At 39.4% G+C, this 17,268-nt stretch overlaps 1 protein-coding gene across 1 annotated transcript in view; it reads left to right on the forward strand.

The window, feature by feature from the left end:
* GDA (guanine deaminase) overlaps nucleotides 1-17,268 on the forward strand; it is a 76,701-nt gene that overhangs the window by 24,006 nt on the left and 35,427 nt on the right. Inside the window, exon 2 of the mRNA XM_047097469.1 lies at nucleotides 11,756-11,844. Coding sequence (XP_046953425.1) covers nucleotides 11,756-11,844 — 89 coding nt within the window. The remainder of the gene's footprint in view (nucleotides 1-11,755; nucleotides 11,845-17,268) is intronic.

Below are 17,268 nucleotides of genomic sequence, written 5' to 3' on the forward strand. Positions count from 1 at the left end.
AAATTTTCCTTCTGATCTGAATGCATGGGAAGATGAAAAGAAACCATAAAAATAGTGTTCATTTAGGATACCTTAAACCATTAGAAACAGAGAATCACAGTGTTTTGTTTCTTTATTAAAAAACACAGCAAGAGTAGTTTGGACAGTGCTTGCCTTTCTCTTCTCATTATATAATAATTATACAGAGCAGACATCTTTTGTTCGCCTTGGCAAATTGCCTTCTGGATCAACTTCTAAGATTTTACGTCTTGAACTTCGATGTAGTGAAATCTCTCTTGAGCTACTTCTCTGAGAGTTCCTTCAATGGGAAGCTACTGCTGGTGCCATGCCTTCTGAGACATCTTTAATCACTATCCTCATTTATGTTGATAAGTCTACCTCCGCTAAGTTCCTCTGGCTGTAGATCTAGAATTTCTCCAATGGTGGCAATGTCAACGTTCCCATGGTCAGCTATTTCTTGTATAACTCCCTTTATGTTAGATTCTTGTGCTATGCTAAGCACTTCTTGTGCTATGGCTTTTCACTTCTCTGCTGTACTTTCATCGTTGTTAAGCAATTCATTCTTTCAATGATCTATTTTTATAATATGCCACGTGAGTTTATTTCTGGGAGACAAGGAGGTAACACAACTACATGCTTTGCTGTCGGTGTGCGAACTCAGTAACAGATAGTAGACCATGGTAACTGGTAGACATGGTAACCTTGAACCATGCCATTGGGGCACTGTTGTTGTTCAACTAAACCGTGGTATCTGAAATTGATAAGTATCAGAACCATGCAAAGCAGGTGTTGCCTGTGTTTCTACACATTTGACCTTAGTTAGATCTGTTTTTATGGGCAATTATTCCACACAGCTTGTTTGAGCTCATGGTCCTTGTGGTTATCAAGTCTCACACATCTTTACCTTGTGCATTTGATTTTTCTTAAATAGAAAATGTCAGGTTTTACTTACATTCTGGTTAAGCTTTCTCTGGTAGTCTTAGCCCATGGATGTCTTTTTAAAACTTGATGTTGCTATCTAGGGAATAAACTATCCCTTCCAAATTGTTACCTTTTTCATATCTAAAAGCTGTTAATAAGAAGAGGCTGGGGTGGAGCTTACTGATCTTTCTCCCCATCTCCAGACGTGTGTCCCTCATTGTATTCATCAACCCTTTGAGTAGGAATATATAAACTAATATGAATTCTCCAACTCTTTTGTCACCCAGCTTGCCTTTCTCTAGCTTATCCAACAAAGTTAACTCTCCGGGGCCATCCGATGCCATTCCGAAATCAAAGCACACTGCAATGGCAGTCGTCTCCTACCATATCAAATATTAACACTATTGATAATACCTATGTTTACAGAGAGCTTTTACACTTCATGGACTGTTTTTACATATCTCCATTTGAAAATAGTTTGCCTTTATAAGATTGAAAAGTGTGGCACATGTTATCAGCACGGTTTTAAGAACCGTAAGTCAGAAAAAGTACAGGATTAGCCTGTGTTCACAGAACTGCTAAATAGCAGAATCTTGGTTCTTCAGTGAGTTTAGTGTTTTGGTTTTCTTTAACCACTTCAAGCTTCTCAGACGAGGTGCCTACAGAAAACAAAGGAAGAGAGTTTCTGCAGTGTTTTTCCTTTGCTTATTTGCTAGAATAGTCTTCCAATCTTTCCTCCTACAGAGACTTCTATTAGTTTTCTAGGAGTACTAGAACGAAGTACCACAAGCCAGGTGGTTTGAACAACAGAAATTTATTGTCTCTCAGTTCTGGAGGCCGCAAGTCTGAGATCAAAGTATCAGCAGAGTTGGTTCTTTCTGAGGGCTGTGAGGGAAGCATCTGTTCTAGGCCTTTTCCTATGGCTTGTGGATGGCATCTTCTCCCTGTGTTTTGTCATATCAACTTCCCACATTTCCCCTTTTCATGAGGACAGCAGTCCTGTTGGATTAGGGCCCATCCTATTGACTTCACTTTAACTTGATCATGTCTGTAAAGACCATATTTTCAAATACAGTCGCATTCTGAGGTGCTGGGCGTTTAGGACTTCAGTGTATGGATTTGAGGGATCCTCAGTTCAACCTATAACAGGTCTCTAAGGCAGATTTCATGTTTAAAAAAACCCAAAGGAATAGACTTGTGTAGACCGTACTTTTGTGTATACCTGCATTTTCTTATCAGTAGCTATGTATCTGCCGCAGTCTGTTGAGATAAACTTTGGGGAGAGTTGACATCACCTTTCGGTTCTCAAAAGAAGAATGAGTGTTTTTCCTAAATTCATACTCAGTTGTCCACTTGCTGAATTTAGTTTCTGAAGATGTCTTTTGTGAGACAGCAGCTGAAATTGTTAGCTTGTTTAATGATTTCATGATTCAAATGTGTCATTTAACCTTGGTTTTGAGATTTGGAGTGAAGTTGATTCAATGTTTTGTGATAATTGTAACCATTTTAGCAGTTTCCCTATTTCACAAATTGGTTAAGGCATCAGGGGATTTTGAATTTAAGAAATAAAAAACATTAGGGCATAATAATTTGTATCCCAAAGCCTTTTGCAAACTCTGGTGCATGTAGAGGTGGTTGGGCACATAACTAAAAGAAGGAACATACATGACCTCACTTCAGATTGCTGGTGTTGGGTGCTATCAACGTTAGATCCGTGTCATTCTGTTTTCCCGCTGCTTACACCCCACTCTTAGTTTTTCTTGTTGGTCATTTGGGTGTTCCACAGATTATCAGTGTAAGCATTTTATATAATATGATTTTGAAGTTAAAAACTAACATTTATTATGAGCATATAATTTGTTTTTGTTCATATATTTGCTCACATAAAAAAGAACAGCTATAATGCCTGTGTGGTTGTAATAGATGAAGACATGATGAACCGTTGTTTTTAATCAAAGCCTCCCAGATGCCCCTTCCATCCCCTTTCCTTCCCTTCCTCCTCTGAGGGAGCCATTATCCTGAATTTTATGTTTATCATGTCCTTACTTGTCCTTATACTTTCATTTGAATATTTGTATTTCTTATATTATTTTATTTTATTTTAATTTATTTCATTTTATTTTATTTTATTTAGTTTGGTTTAATTTAGTTTAGAGAGAGAGCATGAGAGCTGGGGAGAAGGGCAGAGGGAAAGACTCCCAAGCAGGCTCCGTGTTCAGTGCAGGGCCCAATGTGGGGCTTGACTCCATGACCCTGGCATCATGACCTGACCTGAAATCAAGAGTTGGAAGCTCAACTGACTAAGCCACCTAGGCGCCCTTAAATATATGTAATTCTAAGAAATATACTGTTTGCTTGGTAGTTAAGACTTTTTAAATATTTAAGTTACTGCAAATTGTTTTAAAAAGTTACAAGAACACTATGAACAACTCTCATATAGCCTTCACCCAGGTCCCCCACTGTTAACATTATAATGTTAACCATATTTGCTTCATGGTTCTTTCCCACTTTCTCTAGATATATGTAGGTATACATATGCAAACACACACACACACACACACACACATTTTTAACTAATTGAGAGTAAGTTACAGACATGCTCTTCTAGTCTAAATACTTCATCATATATTTCCTAAAAAGAAAAAAACAAGGATGCTATCTTACATAATCTTGTACAATCATCTAGATCAGAAAATTAACATAGATCTAATTCTGCCCTGTTATCCACAGATCCATTCAAACCTTGTCCATTGACCCAGCAATGTCCTTGATAGCTTTCTCTCTCTTCTGGGTCAGGATCCCCACTAGAATCACAGGTTGCACGTTCTTGTCATGATTTTTTAGTTGTCTTCCACTTGAAACAGGTCTTCAAGTCTTTCTTGTCCTGGATAAGTTTCAAGAATACAGGACAATTTGTTTGTTTTATTTTAGAATGTCTTCCTGTTTAGGTTTACCTGGTGTTTCCTTATGATTAGAGTAAGATTATGCACTTTTTGGCAGGAATACCACAGAAATGGAGCTGTGTTCTTCTTGGTGCATCATAGCAGGAGGCACACAATGTTGATTTATCCCATTATTCTTAATGTTAACTTTGTTCAGTTAAAGTAGTATTTACCAAGCTTTTCTACCATATAGTTACTATTTTTCTCTGTAAAATAAATTTTGTGGGGAGATATTTTGGATTTATATAAATATCTTGTTCTGCAACAAAATTTTCACCCACTAGTTTTAACATTCATTGATGATTTTTGCATGAGTCATTTATTACAATGATGGCTGCCAAATGCTCATTTTCTAATTCTATTATTCTTTCCACATGGGTTAGTTGGTGTTCTACTGTAAGAAAAAACTCCCCTTCCTCCCTCCCTCCCTCCCTCCCTCCCTCCCTTCCTTCCTTCCTTCATTTGTGTGGACTCAGGGATTCCTATTTTATTCATTGGGATTTAATTTATTATTACTATTATTATTACTATTATTAGATGCTAAAACTGGCCCATATTTGGCTAGCTGGAGCTTCCTCAAAGTGGCTCCTGTGGACTTTTTAACACTCTTCAACTATATTTTTAGTGCTTCCTTTTTGGTACAAAATTACATTCCAGATTTGTCATGTACTTTCTCTGCTGCAGCCGTTGCTGCAGTCAATCTGATTCTTTCTAATGGAGAATGGTATATAGAAACCAAGATCTGAGCATTATGGGTGCTGATTGCTACAGAGTATCATTGTTCCTAAGTCCTGTCAGCACACAGACTTAGGAAGGACTTATGTATGTATGTATATGTATGTATGTATGTATGTATGTATCCATTTATTTATTATTGACCTGTCTAAATGAAAAACCATGGTTGACACCAGTACCTCCAATTCAAATCCAGTACCACCATATGCTAGCCTTCCCTTTCTATATTTGTAACTCCCCTCTGAGAATACTATCATTAACCACAGTATGTTTACCTACTTGCTGGTTACCTGTGTGTAATCAATCTCTTGATCCTGGTAGCTGTCTCCTCAGCCATCCCTGTCCTCTTAACCTGCCTTATTGACTCTATACTTCTTCATCCCCAGCTCTTCTGGCCCTGTTAGCCTTCTTAGCCCTGATGACATCTTTAGCCCTGACTGCCTTTGTGTTCCTGGTCCCACCAGGCCCACAGTCTGGGACGTATTAAGGGAAGGGAAGGAAATGGAAAAGCACAAAGAAATATTTTGTAAAAAACAAAACAAAACAACAAAACAAAAAGAGAGAGAGAGAAATTAAAGGGGAGGGCTTTTAACAAAATTTTGTGTGAAAGACAATTTTAAAAATGTTGGGGCGCCTGGGTGGCGCAGTCCGTTAAGCGTCCGACTTCAGCTAGGTGGCGATCTCGCGGTCCGGGAGTTCGAGCCCCGCGTCAGGCTCTGGGCTGATGGCTCGGAGCCTGGAGCCTGTTTCCGATTCTGTGTCTCCCTCTCTCTCTGCCCCTCCCCTGTTCATGCTCTGTCTCTCTCTGTCCCAAAAATAAATAAACGTTGAAAAAAAAAATTTTTAAAAAAATGTATAGCATGGTGCTTAATAGCCCTCAGCCTGGACAGGGACTATAGTTCAAATTTTAGATACCTACCAGCTGTGTAATCTTGGGTAAAATAGTTAACATACCTATGCCTGACTTTTCTCATCTGTGAAATGAGGTTAATAATAGTACCTACCTCATAGGGTTCTTGTGAAGTTAAAATGAGTTAACACAGGTAAAGTGTGTAGGACAGTGTCGTACATGGTAAGCACATTTAATAAGAATATTTTTATTATCAGATGTCCCATAATTTTAGAATGTTTTATTTTTGTACTAAAAAGTTACTAAGTGCCAACGAATCATTTACAATGCCATTAGATCACAAGAATTACTGAAGTTACTTTTTTAATCTATTGAAAAATATCTGTATTTCTATAGCAAAATCAGGTTTTATAAGGTAGCCAGAAAGTATACTTTTCCAAGAGTATTTTATCAAACGCTAAAGTTAAAGGAATAATTGGTAAAAGTTATTGCCAATTGAAAAACCAATCATAAATTGAGATAAAGCTTTTTTTGAAAATGTTAGTGTAAGCCACTGAGATGGTTTTCAAATTATATGATTATAACATCCATGAGTCTTTTTAGGAGTCTGCAGCAAAGCTTGGCAAACTGCGACCCACAGGTCAAATACAGCCCACTGACTGATTATATATGGCCAGTGAGCTAATATAATTTTTACATTTTAAATGATTGGAAAAGAAGAAATTTTCATGACAAGTAAAAATTATATAAAATGCAAATTTTTTTCTATACATAAGGTTTCATTGCAAAATAGCCAGGCCTATCTATTATCCAGGACTGCTTTTGTGCTACATGACAGAGCTGCGTACTTACCACATAGACAATGTGGTCCATATTTACTATATGGCCCTTCATAGAACGTTTGCTGACCCTTAGTTAATACTATTGCAGAAACAATCATAAAAGGTCTGGGAGAATCCATAAGACGGGTCGAGTCAAGCAGATACTCCTGGCTTGCCTCGTGACCTTCAACAAGTTATATAGCCTGGTCCGTTTCCTCACCTGTGACATGAGAATATCAGATCTGAATGTGTAAGTTCCCCACGCCGCCATTTGGTGCCTTTGTAACATGAGTTTGTTCAGTTCTACCTCTATAAGCTGACAAGTTTTTGTTTGTTTTGCCTTTTTAAGGTAATCACACTTTGTCTTTCTTTTCCATTAATCTGTTTGTGGTGAATTGAGCTAATATGGTGATTTTCATCTCCGTCCAAAAGATTCAGAAATCTTTGAAACCTCATGTTTTTGATCTGATCTTATTTCCCATTACAGGGCCTAAGGGTGGATTTTATGTAATGGGTTGCAATATATGTTACCTTATTTAGTTGGATGGGCAAGCTATTTCACAATGGCCTGAAGAGCAGTTTACTCTGTTCATAGCAACAAACATCTTGCCCAAATTTACCATCTGGTGTTTGAAGCCTCTATCTTGCAAAGATTTTTTTCACTAGCTAACAGCCATTACTCATCTACTTTTGGCTTTAGTATTGCTGACATTCTTGTTATTGCCCATCCTAAATAGTCACAGTTTCAAATAAGAGAATTGGAATTGTTTGCTTAACAGAAGGGACTCAATTTCCTCATCTGGAAAACAAGGAGGTCAGATGAGAAGGTTGCAGTGAGCTGGCACCATCTATGATTTTATGAAACTTGGTTTTTATTGATTTCTGTATGTGCCAGACAGCCCACCTAATCCGTGGCTTGTGGAGGAAGTGCGTGGGTTATAACAGGCACTCATTAAATGGTGAAAGATTGAAGACGTGGTTGAATGGCCACATACGCCCAGAAAAACTCAGGATGAAAGAGCATTGTCCCATAAAGAGAATCTCAGTGATATTTGATAACTTTGCCACATTCATTTTCCAAAATACTTTTAGATGCTTCTTAAAAATAAATCTCAAGCCTGTACCATGATCTACAAAGCCCCGGCTACCATCTCTACTCTTCTGGTCCTTGTCGTGTATCCCCACTGGTATCCCTGATGTTTCAAAACTTGCCAAGCATCCAATTTAAATTAAATTTGAATAACATATCAGAGCCTTTGTGCTGATTTGTTCCCTCTGCCTGGAATGCTCCTCCCAGAATATCAAGTGTTTTACTCCCTCCCTTCATGTAAATCTGTGCCCAAACATCATTTCTCAGAGACATCCATCACACCCCACTTTTTATCTCATCCATTTACCTTGATTTATTTTTCATCACAGCACTCACTAATCTATGCAATATATCTGATATTCACCTATCAATTTATTTACATGCAGGCAATAATTGTTGAGTGAATACATGAATAAGAACAAGAAAGCAATCTATTAATTAAGTACTTGATTTGTGAATTAAAGCTGTCTCCAACCCAGGTTTCCAATGGTATTTAAATGTCCTATTTATTTATTTATTTTTTTATTTAGAGAGTACAAGCAGGGAGAGGCAGAGAGAGAGAGAGAGGGACAGAGGATCTGAAGAGGGCTCTGCATTGAGAGCAGTGAGCCTGATGCAGGCTTGAAACTCACAAACCACAAGATCATGACCTGAGCTGAAGTAGGACACTCAACCAACTGAGCCACCCAGGCACCCCTCCAATGGTATTTAAAGAACAGGGGCGTCTGAGTGGCTCAGTCGGTTGAGCCTCTGACTCTTGATTTTGGCTCAGGTCATGACCCCAGGGTCGTGGGCTCCAGCCCCATGTTGGTCTCCACGCTCGGTGTGGAGCCTGCTTAAGATTCTCTCTCTCTCTCTCTCTCTCTCTCTCTCTCTCTCTCTCTCCTTCTGCCCCTCTCCCACTCCTGCACATGTGTGCATGTGCTTGCTCCCTTTCTCTCAAAAATAACTTAAATACATAAAAAGCCCGTAATTTTTTGCAGATTGTAAACATATATGTGTTAAAATTGAACTGTGACATTACTTTTAAAATGTATCTAACAGAATAAAAATACAGTGATTTGATATCTATCTTAATCTACTTTTTAAAAAAAATCATGAGCTCTCTTCTTCTTAATGATCTGAAATGCTGTATAGTCCCCTTTTCTTCTTGAATTACTAACTCTATTCTACTTTCCTTACAGAGTCTATGCTAATGCAATATAATTTTACATTTGAAAGTCTTTTATTGATCAACCACTGCAGTTAGATTTTTGTGCATAAAAGTATTTAAAATTCCCTGGGGCTATAAGATAATTTGTTAGATGTAAAATAAAAAAGCTTTTTTTCCCCTCCAAGTAGATAATATATCTCTGGATGAGTGTTAACTTGTCGGTTGAATGAAATAGGAGTAGCATCAATTATTTTTTATTTTCCTTTTTAAAAAATATTTATTTATTTTGAGAGAGAGAAAGTGAGAGAGAGAGAGAGAGAGAGAGAGAGAGAGAGAGAGAGAGTGCACGGGCTGAAGAGGGGCAGAGAGAGGGGGAGAAAGCGAGAATCCCAAGCAGGGTCAAGCCATCAGTGCAGAGCCTGATCCTGCAAATCATGAGATCATGACCTGAGCTGAAATCAAGAGTCAGATGCTTAATCAACTGAGCCACCCAGGCGGCCCCTTATTTTCCATTTTTATGCATATAAGTGCTGAGAAATATTTTCACATGGATCAAGTGGGTGGGATTGAGAAGGGCTTTGTTATAGCAGTATCTCTCAATTTTTTCAATTCCTTCTGAGTTATTTGATAAAAATTACTATTAATATATCAGTGAAAAAGCACTTTTAATGATCTGTTGGTGGATATGCAATTACGTTTTCTGTAAGTTTTACTAAAAGTAAAGACCACGGTGCTAGAGAAATGTCTTAGGGTGCCAGGAGTTGATAGGAGTTGATAGGAACACTTTGGACCTTGAAGATTATGGATATTCCATCAACCATGTCATGTGCTGCGGCCCAGAGAAGGGGAGAGTTGGATTCAGCTAAGGCTAAACTTCTACCTGGTATGTATTGACTAAGACGTAAGAAATATGAAATAATAGGTGGTAGAATCTAAGCTAGACAAGGACAGTGTGGAAGAAGAGCACTGATGGACTGGGGAAAAGTAGAAAGGAGAAGATAAAGGGAAATTCAGGTGGAAGACTGGTTGGAGGAGTCGAAATGGCAAACAGGAAAGAGAGGTAATTTTTGTCAGATGTATGACTCAGGAGTTTTGGAGGTGGAACAGTTATGAGTCATGAACATGTCCAAGGTGTGACCACGGTGTGAAGTTCATGAGCTTCATTTGTTCACTTGTTTACGAGCAAATCACTGAAGATGGGTTCGTGGAAATAGGTGGTCATGGTGTCGAAAGGATCCATGATGATTTTTTAAGGAATGAAGGCAGGGCTTGGAGTGGAGAGAAAGAATGTGAGGCAAGCATTGACAAATGTAGACAATGAGAGAAAGGTTGGTAAAGGAGAACAACAAAGAGAGGAAAGGTGGTCTTGAAAGCTGGAAGGGGTGAGTGTTAAAGAAATTTAGTTTACAAGGAGCTGAAGGAAAAATGGTTTAGAGATGGCCATGGTTGGTATGGAAGAAACCAAACTCATTGCCTGACCGGGATGCATGAGAAACACAGAGACAATCGTGTCCTCAGGGTAGAGCCCCAATTATTAGGAGGGAGAAACTTGTGTTTGTGACAGGTATCATGGTTCTGAACCGCGAGCTTCCCTAATGGGTTAGAAAAACTTCCTCAGTTTCTTCTAGAGTTACTAGTTCCTTCAGTTTCCCAGAATAAATTTTGATTGTTCATATTTTCAAAAACGATTTCTTTCAGGGGTGCCTGGGTGAGTCAGTCGGTTAAGCTTTCAACTCTTCATTTCAGCTCAGGTCATGATCTCACGGGTTCGTGAGATTGAGCCCTGCGTCTGGTTCTCCACTGAAAGCACGGAGCCTTCTTGGGATTCCTTCTCTCCCTCTCTGCCCCTTCCCCATGCGCTCTCTCTCCCTCTCAAAATAAATAAATGTTTAAAAAAACACGTTTATTTGAAATATATATTCAAATGTGTGAATATAGTGCTTTGTATAGTTTTTGTATGTGTATGTATTTATGTCTTTAATGGTGAGTCAGCTCTGAGTTTTATAGATAAATACTGTTTTTGTGTTTTTTAAGTTAATTATGGATCTGTTTTGATTTACTTATGAATTCAAATATGTTTTTTAGACTCATCAAATTACTTTTTCTTATTTGTAGGAATTACATTTTTATTTTCCTCTTCTGATAAAAATCCCAATTTTTAAAAAAGCATATCATCAATGAATAGAGAAATCAACATATATTTTACTTTACTTTCAGTTCCACAAACTATTTTTCCCACACTATATTGCCTTGCTTCTAATTAATTAGATACATTTTACCTACCAGTGTTTTTTCAGTATTTTATGTTCCACGAAACATGTATTCTCACAATATTACATTTATAAATGAAATGCAGGATATTTCCTGTATATATATATTCCATTGTTCCTTGTTTTTTCTTGCTTTGCAATCCATTTTTATAGAGAAGACAATAACACTGTATTTAAAAAAAATCAGCAATAGATATAATGTGTCTAGCATTTATTATGTTCTAGAGATGTGCTAATTTCTTTTCCAAAATTATGATATTTACTTTCTACAGTAGCCCTGTGAAGTATGCTCTGATGTTACCCCCAGTTTGCGATGGGGAAACCAGACAAAGAGAGAGGAAGAGGCCCATCCAAGCTTCCCCAGCAGTTGCCTAGGGCTCCCAAGCCTGCGTGAGAGATCACTCTATTAGCATCTCATCCACAGTACTAGAAAAATATAGCAGACCTCCCTTTTTATGGTCGATGTCCAGCACCAGAGCATCAACATAAGTCATGCTAAGATTTGATTACTGGGCAATTATTATGTGCAATCATATTGTGTCAATAACCTTCCGCATGATACACTACTACCCTACTCTAGATGCGGGTTTCCTATAAAAGCCTAACAAAAATTTTTTATTCACCTGCAGTGAGGTACACTTTCTATAAACAATTGTTTCCTTCAATCATTCTGGGGTGGGGGAGAAATAGATATCAATGAATGATTTTTAATACCCTATATCTTCAAATTAGAATTTTGAAGTCTTACTTATGCCTACAGAAAGGCAGAAAAGGAAAAACTTCCTTACTTCCTTGGACAAGCGGAGGCAAAACCCTGTCTTTTTGTCTCTGAACGCTATCCCATTTGGTATGGAACACCTTTAAAAATCAATTCAGCTACAGTTTAGTCTCTTTTTAAAAGATTTAGACATTTAACAACAACAAATGCCAATGGCTTATTAATTTCCGATTCTTTTCTTTCTTTCTTTTAAAGATAGTGTTTTTAGAAGAAGCATCTCAACAGGAAAAGCTGGCCAAAGAGTGGTGCTTCCGGCCATGCGAAGTAAGAGAACTGAGCAACCAGTAAGTCATAGCCAACTTCTTCCCTTTGCTGTCAACTAGTGATGTCAACTAGTCTCAGACAATTAGACACCTGCCTGGAGACAGAGAGGCTTTGTTTTTTTTTCCCTCTGGGGTGAGTTGAGAGGGGACTAGAGAACAGGGAGCTGTAGGGTGGAAACTTTGAGAACAGGAGTCTGCCATCATTCATTCATTCCTTTAGCAACCCTTTGTTGAGCTAACTGTGTGCAAGAACTAGGATCTGGAGCAGAAAATGGTCTATAAAGTCTTTGCCCTTGCGGGGTTTACAGCCCACGAGAAGCACACCAGCGATAGGTTGTGATACCTTTTGTGAAGGAAATAAAGAGGAAGCGAGATAAACCACCAGGAGGAAGGGGATGGAGGTTTGGGGATCAGTTACTGACAGCACGGTTAGGGAAGACCTAATTCCAGCCACTTCTGTGTTATTGCCTGTTTCCTCTTTCTAGATTTTCTTGAGAATATATGTTGAGGAATGTTGAGGACATTAAGATTCCTGCCTGTGTGCCTTTGGGATATGGGGTCAGAAACGGTGGGAGTGCACAAGAGGGAGAGAGGGAAGTCGGGAGGCCATAAGCAAGTGGTTCAGCAGTGGGAGGGTGGGGGGAAGGGCAAATACTTCTGTGGCCTCTTATATTCTTTTGTCCCTCTTTATGAGGCTGCTTTTGGAGGTAAGTCCATTAAACAAATGTAGATTCTGGTGGACCTGTAAGCACCACACACAGAGAAGTGGTAAGGTAAGACAAAATGTAAACTTTGGTGGAAGACTGAAGTCTTTGAAGAAAAAGAATATTTATTTATTTATTTATTTATTTATTTTTAAATGTTTATTTTTGAGAGAGAGCATGAGGAAGGGCATGAGAAGGGGAAGGGCAGAGAGAGAGAGGGGAGCAGAGGATCCAAAGCAAGCTATTTGCTGACAGCAGTGAGCCTGATGTGGGCTTGAACTCACAAACTGTGCCATCATGACCTGAGCCAAAGTCTGGCACTCAAATGATTGAGCCACCCAGGCACCCCAGAAAAATAATATTTAAAATGCAAGGTAATCCTATTTTTAAAGTGTTTATTTATTTTGAGAGAGAGAGAGAGAGAGAGAGGCAGAGAGAGAGAGAGAGAGAGAGAGCTAGCAGGGGAGGGGCAGAGGGAGAGGGAGAGGGAGAGCGAGAATCCTAAGCAGGCTCCTTGCTGTCAGCGCAGAGCCCAAGGCAGGGCTTAATTCCACCAACTGTGAAATCACCATCTGAGCTGAAACCAAGAGTCAGATGCTTAACTGACTGAGCCACCCAGGTGCTCCAAAATACAAAGTAATTCTTATATCAAACACACGAGATACGTGCAGTTGAATTTCTTTAAGTAGCAATTTAAATGCCACAGAAGATGATGTCTCTGACAGCGTGTTTATCAGACTTCCTGTGCCTACAGGTCTACCTCAGCACGATGTGGATTTTTTAAATGCAAATACTATCTGGAACACTCTGAGTGGTGCTTTCATAGAAGTGGATCAGATTGTGGCTATGGGACCATAGAGACATTGGCAGGGCCAAGATTAGGGTGAGGCAAGTGAGGTGTTCACCTTGGGCAAGGAATTTAAGGGTGGTGGGGAGGGCAAAAAAAAAAAGTCAGTAATCAAGATAAGTAATAGTTTGGTGCAGTATTTTGAAAAATCAAAATTAATGCAAAGAATCCATGATGAACAAAATACCAAAATTTTAAATGAAGACAGAATGTTGTTGATAGTTTTATATGCCTGTGTTGTTGTGCAAGAAACAGTCATTTTCAAATGGCCTGGGCTCCCCAGGCCCATGGGACCATCACACCCCCTGCAGGGCAGGTTAATGAAGGTTGACAATGATGTACAAACAGATTGGGCAACTCAGACCCTTCTAGACAGTCATGTGTTTTGACTGTTGAGCTTTTATTAACGTTTTCCACTTGGTTAGAACATGGGTGGATGTTCTGGCAAGTGTATATCGGGGCAAACTTTGTTTTTTGTCCTCAGAGTCTAATACAGGCTGGCCAGCACCACAGGTTTGGAAGATGAAGTCGATTGGTTTTTATCTGGGGAGGGGGGAGACGCCGAGCTTTTCTAAGGGAATTAAGATAGTAAGTAAAATTGGAAAGAGGAAAGCTGAAAAGCAGAAGGAAGGAGAGCTGTTTCACCTTTTTCTGTTTCCACTTGAAAGCCTCGTCTCTGCTGTGTCTGCGGCTTGACTTTCATTAGTTATGATTTAGCTGCAAGTGAGGTCTTCGGTGGAGAACCGAGTTCTAATCCCGACCAGGCCACCACTAACAAGATGCATGTCTGAAAACAAGCGTGTTGTGCCCAAGTTTCCTTTTGCTCTCTCTATAAAATGATTAGTTGGGCTCAGTGACCTCTGATCTCATGAGCAGCTCTCACAGTCCACACTCACACATGCATCAATACCTGTGATACATACACGATACATATATAAGCAATATGTGAATATTGCTCATGTCAATATTTCTACTAATAAGCATTAGTAGAAAGTGCTTCCTGTTTCCCCAAAAGAATCGTTAGCTCTTCTGGATGAAAGTCACATGTAGGATGCAGTAAATCCCTGCTCTTCTGTCACCTCTGAATTTGTTGTACCCTAAATTATCTCTTTTGCTTCTCTCGTCTCTGCTTTCTTAAAAACGTGCTCAACAAAACGTGACTTTCCCTCTCCTCCTACACTACCGTTCTTTCACTACCAAATATTTTTAAAGAGAGCTCTCCCTCCGCCCAGTACTTTCTCTAACATTCGTCTTCCAATGTTCCTGTGTGTCTTTTCAGCACCTAGGACAGTAACTAAACCATTCTAGGTATAACGAGGGACTGAAGCCATGTGAAGTTGGGTGTCTCCCCCAACCACTGCATCGAAATGAGAGCACTCAGTCTTTCCTGAAACCACTCGCCCTTGCAGTTTTAACACCATTCCCTGTCCTGAACTCCTTTCCTTTCTTTGGTGCCCTTCATACCTCTTTCCTGGGTCTCCCTCTGTCCTCCTGACAAATCTGCCCAGAGGGAGCATGGCCTTCTCTTCCTCATTCTTACTCCTTAAGTGGATGCTGCTGCTCAAGATTCAGTTTTGTTCTTTTTCCACAGAAGTCTCTGGCACCACCGGCTTCTAGGGTTAGCAGCTCAGGGCAGACTCTCCAATCTGAATCCCATCTGTACATCTTCTGTGACCTCTTAACCCACGTTTCTGATGCTTTGGAGGTTACACTTGGACCCTAGGCTTCGTAACATCGCCCCTCCCTCAATGTGGAGTTTCCTCCTACATTCTCTGCCCTTTGTATCATATGTTCAGCATCACATGCTCAAAAACTCTCTCTTGAACTCATTCCTCTCCTTTGCTTCCCGGACCTGATAAAATGTCAAGGTTTTTCTTTTGTATTCATCTTTTCCTTTTGTTCCTATCACCATAATCTTTATTTAGAAATGTGACGGTTGGGAGATGGAAGGAATCTCCCAACACATGCCTGGCACCACCCGATTTCTGTCCTAAACCTGTGGTTCAATATGTCACAGTTCTGCAAAAGAGAAGGAAAAAAAATGTAACAAATACCATCTCAATCCCCTCTCTCTTGGGTACAGAATAACCAATACAAAATGTTTTTAAGTTTATTTATTCTCAGAGAAAGAGAGTACGTGGGGTAGAGTCAGAGAGAGAGGGGAGAGAGAGAATCCCAAGAAGGCTCTGCACTGTTAGTGCAGAGACTGATGTGGGGCTCTAACTCACGAACTGTGAGATCATGACCTGAGCTGATGTCAAGAGTCAGATGCTTAACCAACTCAGCCACCCAGGCACCCCAGAATAACCAATACCAATTAATTCACTTAATTGACTCTTCAAGACTCTTTTTAAAGACACTTTTTTTTGACTGTTGTTGTTTTTGAAACATTTTTTATGTAGTAAAGTGCATAGATCTTAGGGATGTGAATTGATAAATTTTGATAAGCATGTCTACATATGTAACCAACACACCAAGAAAGATATAAAATATTCCTATCAGCCTAGAAAGTTCCTTTGTGTCCTTTCCAGTCACTCTCCACCCCCTCATCCACTGTTTAATTTTTTTTCTATCACATAGATCACTTCTGCTTGTTTTTGAATGTCGTATGGATGGAATAAACCAAGAAGTCTTGTGTCTGGATTCTTCCATCCATCATAATGTATTGAGATGCATCCATATTATTGTTTATATCAGTAGTTCTTTCTTTTTCATTGCCAAATAGCATTCCATTGTGTCAATATACAGCAGTTTGTTTCTTTGTTTTCCTGTGATATTTGGATTGTTTCCAATTTGAGGCTAGTACACATAATGCTGCTATAAATATTTTTGTACCCTGTTTTTGTTTTTGTAAGCATATGTTTTATTTCACTTGGGTAAATCACTAGGAGTGAAATTGTTCACTAAGATCTTTTATATTATGACCACATTTACTTCTTTTTTTCTCTCTAGCTCTCTCACAACATCCCCCCACACACACACACACCACACACAGAGATATCCTCACTCACCCCTAATCTGCTCAACCAGGTTATAATCTGTTTGGAGACAAGATGCCTTATTTCTTTTTGGACTTTCCAGAAGGCTTAGGAGAGTTTTTTTTTAAACGTATCACATACTTGGGAAATATTATTTGATTGAACGATTCAACTACATAAAGAAATCATACCACCATTTCACTGTGTGGTAGTGGAGACAGTAAAGGTCCCAAGGACTGGGTTATCCTGAGAGGTCAGTGACTCAGGCCTGAGAGGAATCCCTAGTTCATCCTCCCTCTCTTCATGCCCCACATTGTAGACTCGCTTCCTGCTGCCTTCTTGCCATGCTAGCTGGTCACTGCTCTCCATTGCCAGAGTGCATTAAGAGTTCAGTCATGTGGAGGGTAGTGACCAAGAGTAGTGAGTCTGCAGACCAAACTTCCTAGACTAGTTGAATGATTGCTTTTTTTCCAAGCTACTCATGTTTCCCGAGCTTCAGTTTTCTCTTGTGTAAATGAAGATAACAACACTACTTCGTAAGTTTGTTGTGAGCATTACATCATCATAACAACTACTGCTTTTTTTCTTTTTGAATGCTTTTTATTATCTAGGCACCGTTTTAGCACATGCTAACAATCCTCACGTCAACCCTATGGTGCTACTGCTGTCTCCCTTTTACATAAGGGGAAACTGATTCACAAAACACATCGATTATCCCACTGCTGATTTATGGCAGGGTCTGCATTCAAAATCAAGCAGGCTGAGTCAAGAATGTATATATCGAATCCCTATAATCAGCCGCCTTCCACAAGTAGGATGATGCATGTAGGTGCGGTGCCCAGTGCCCAGTACATGCACCTTGTCAAGAAAATTCCCTGCTGCTACCACTGTCAGCAGTAGCACTACCCATTCCTAG

This window comes from Lynx rufus, unplaced genomic scaffold (genome assembly GCF_022079265.1).
Source record: "Lynx rufus isolate CCGP_SWC_20201006 ecotype Redwood Valley unplaced genomic scaffold, mLynRuf1.p SCAF_10, whole genome shotgun sequence".
NCBI classification, from domain to species: Eukaryota; Metazoa; Chordata; class Mammalia; order Carnivora; family Felidae; genus Lynx; species Lynx rufus.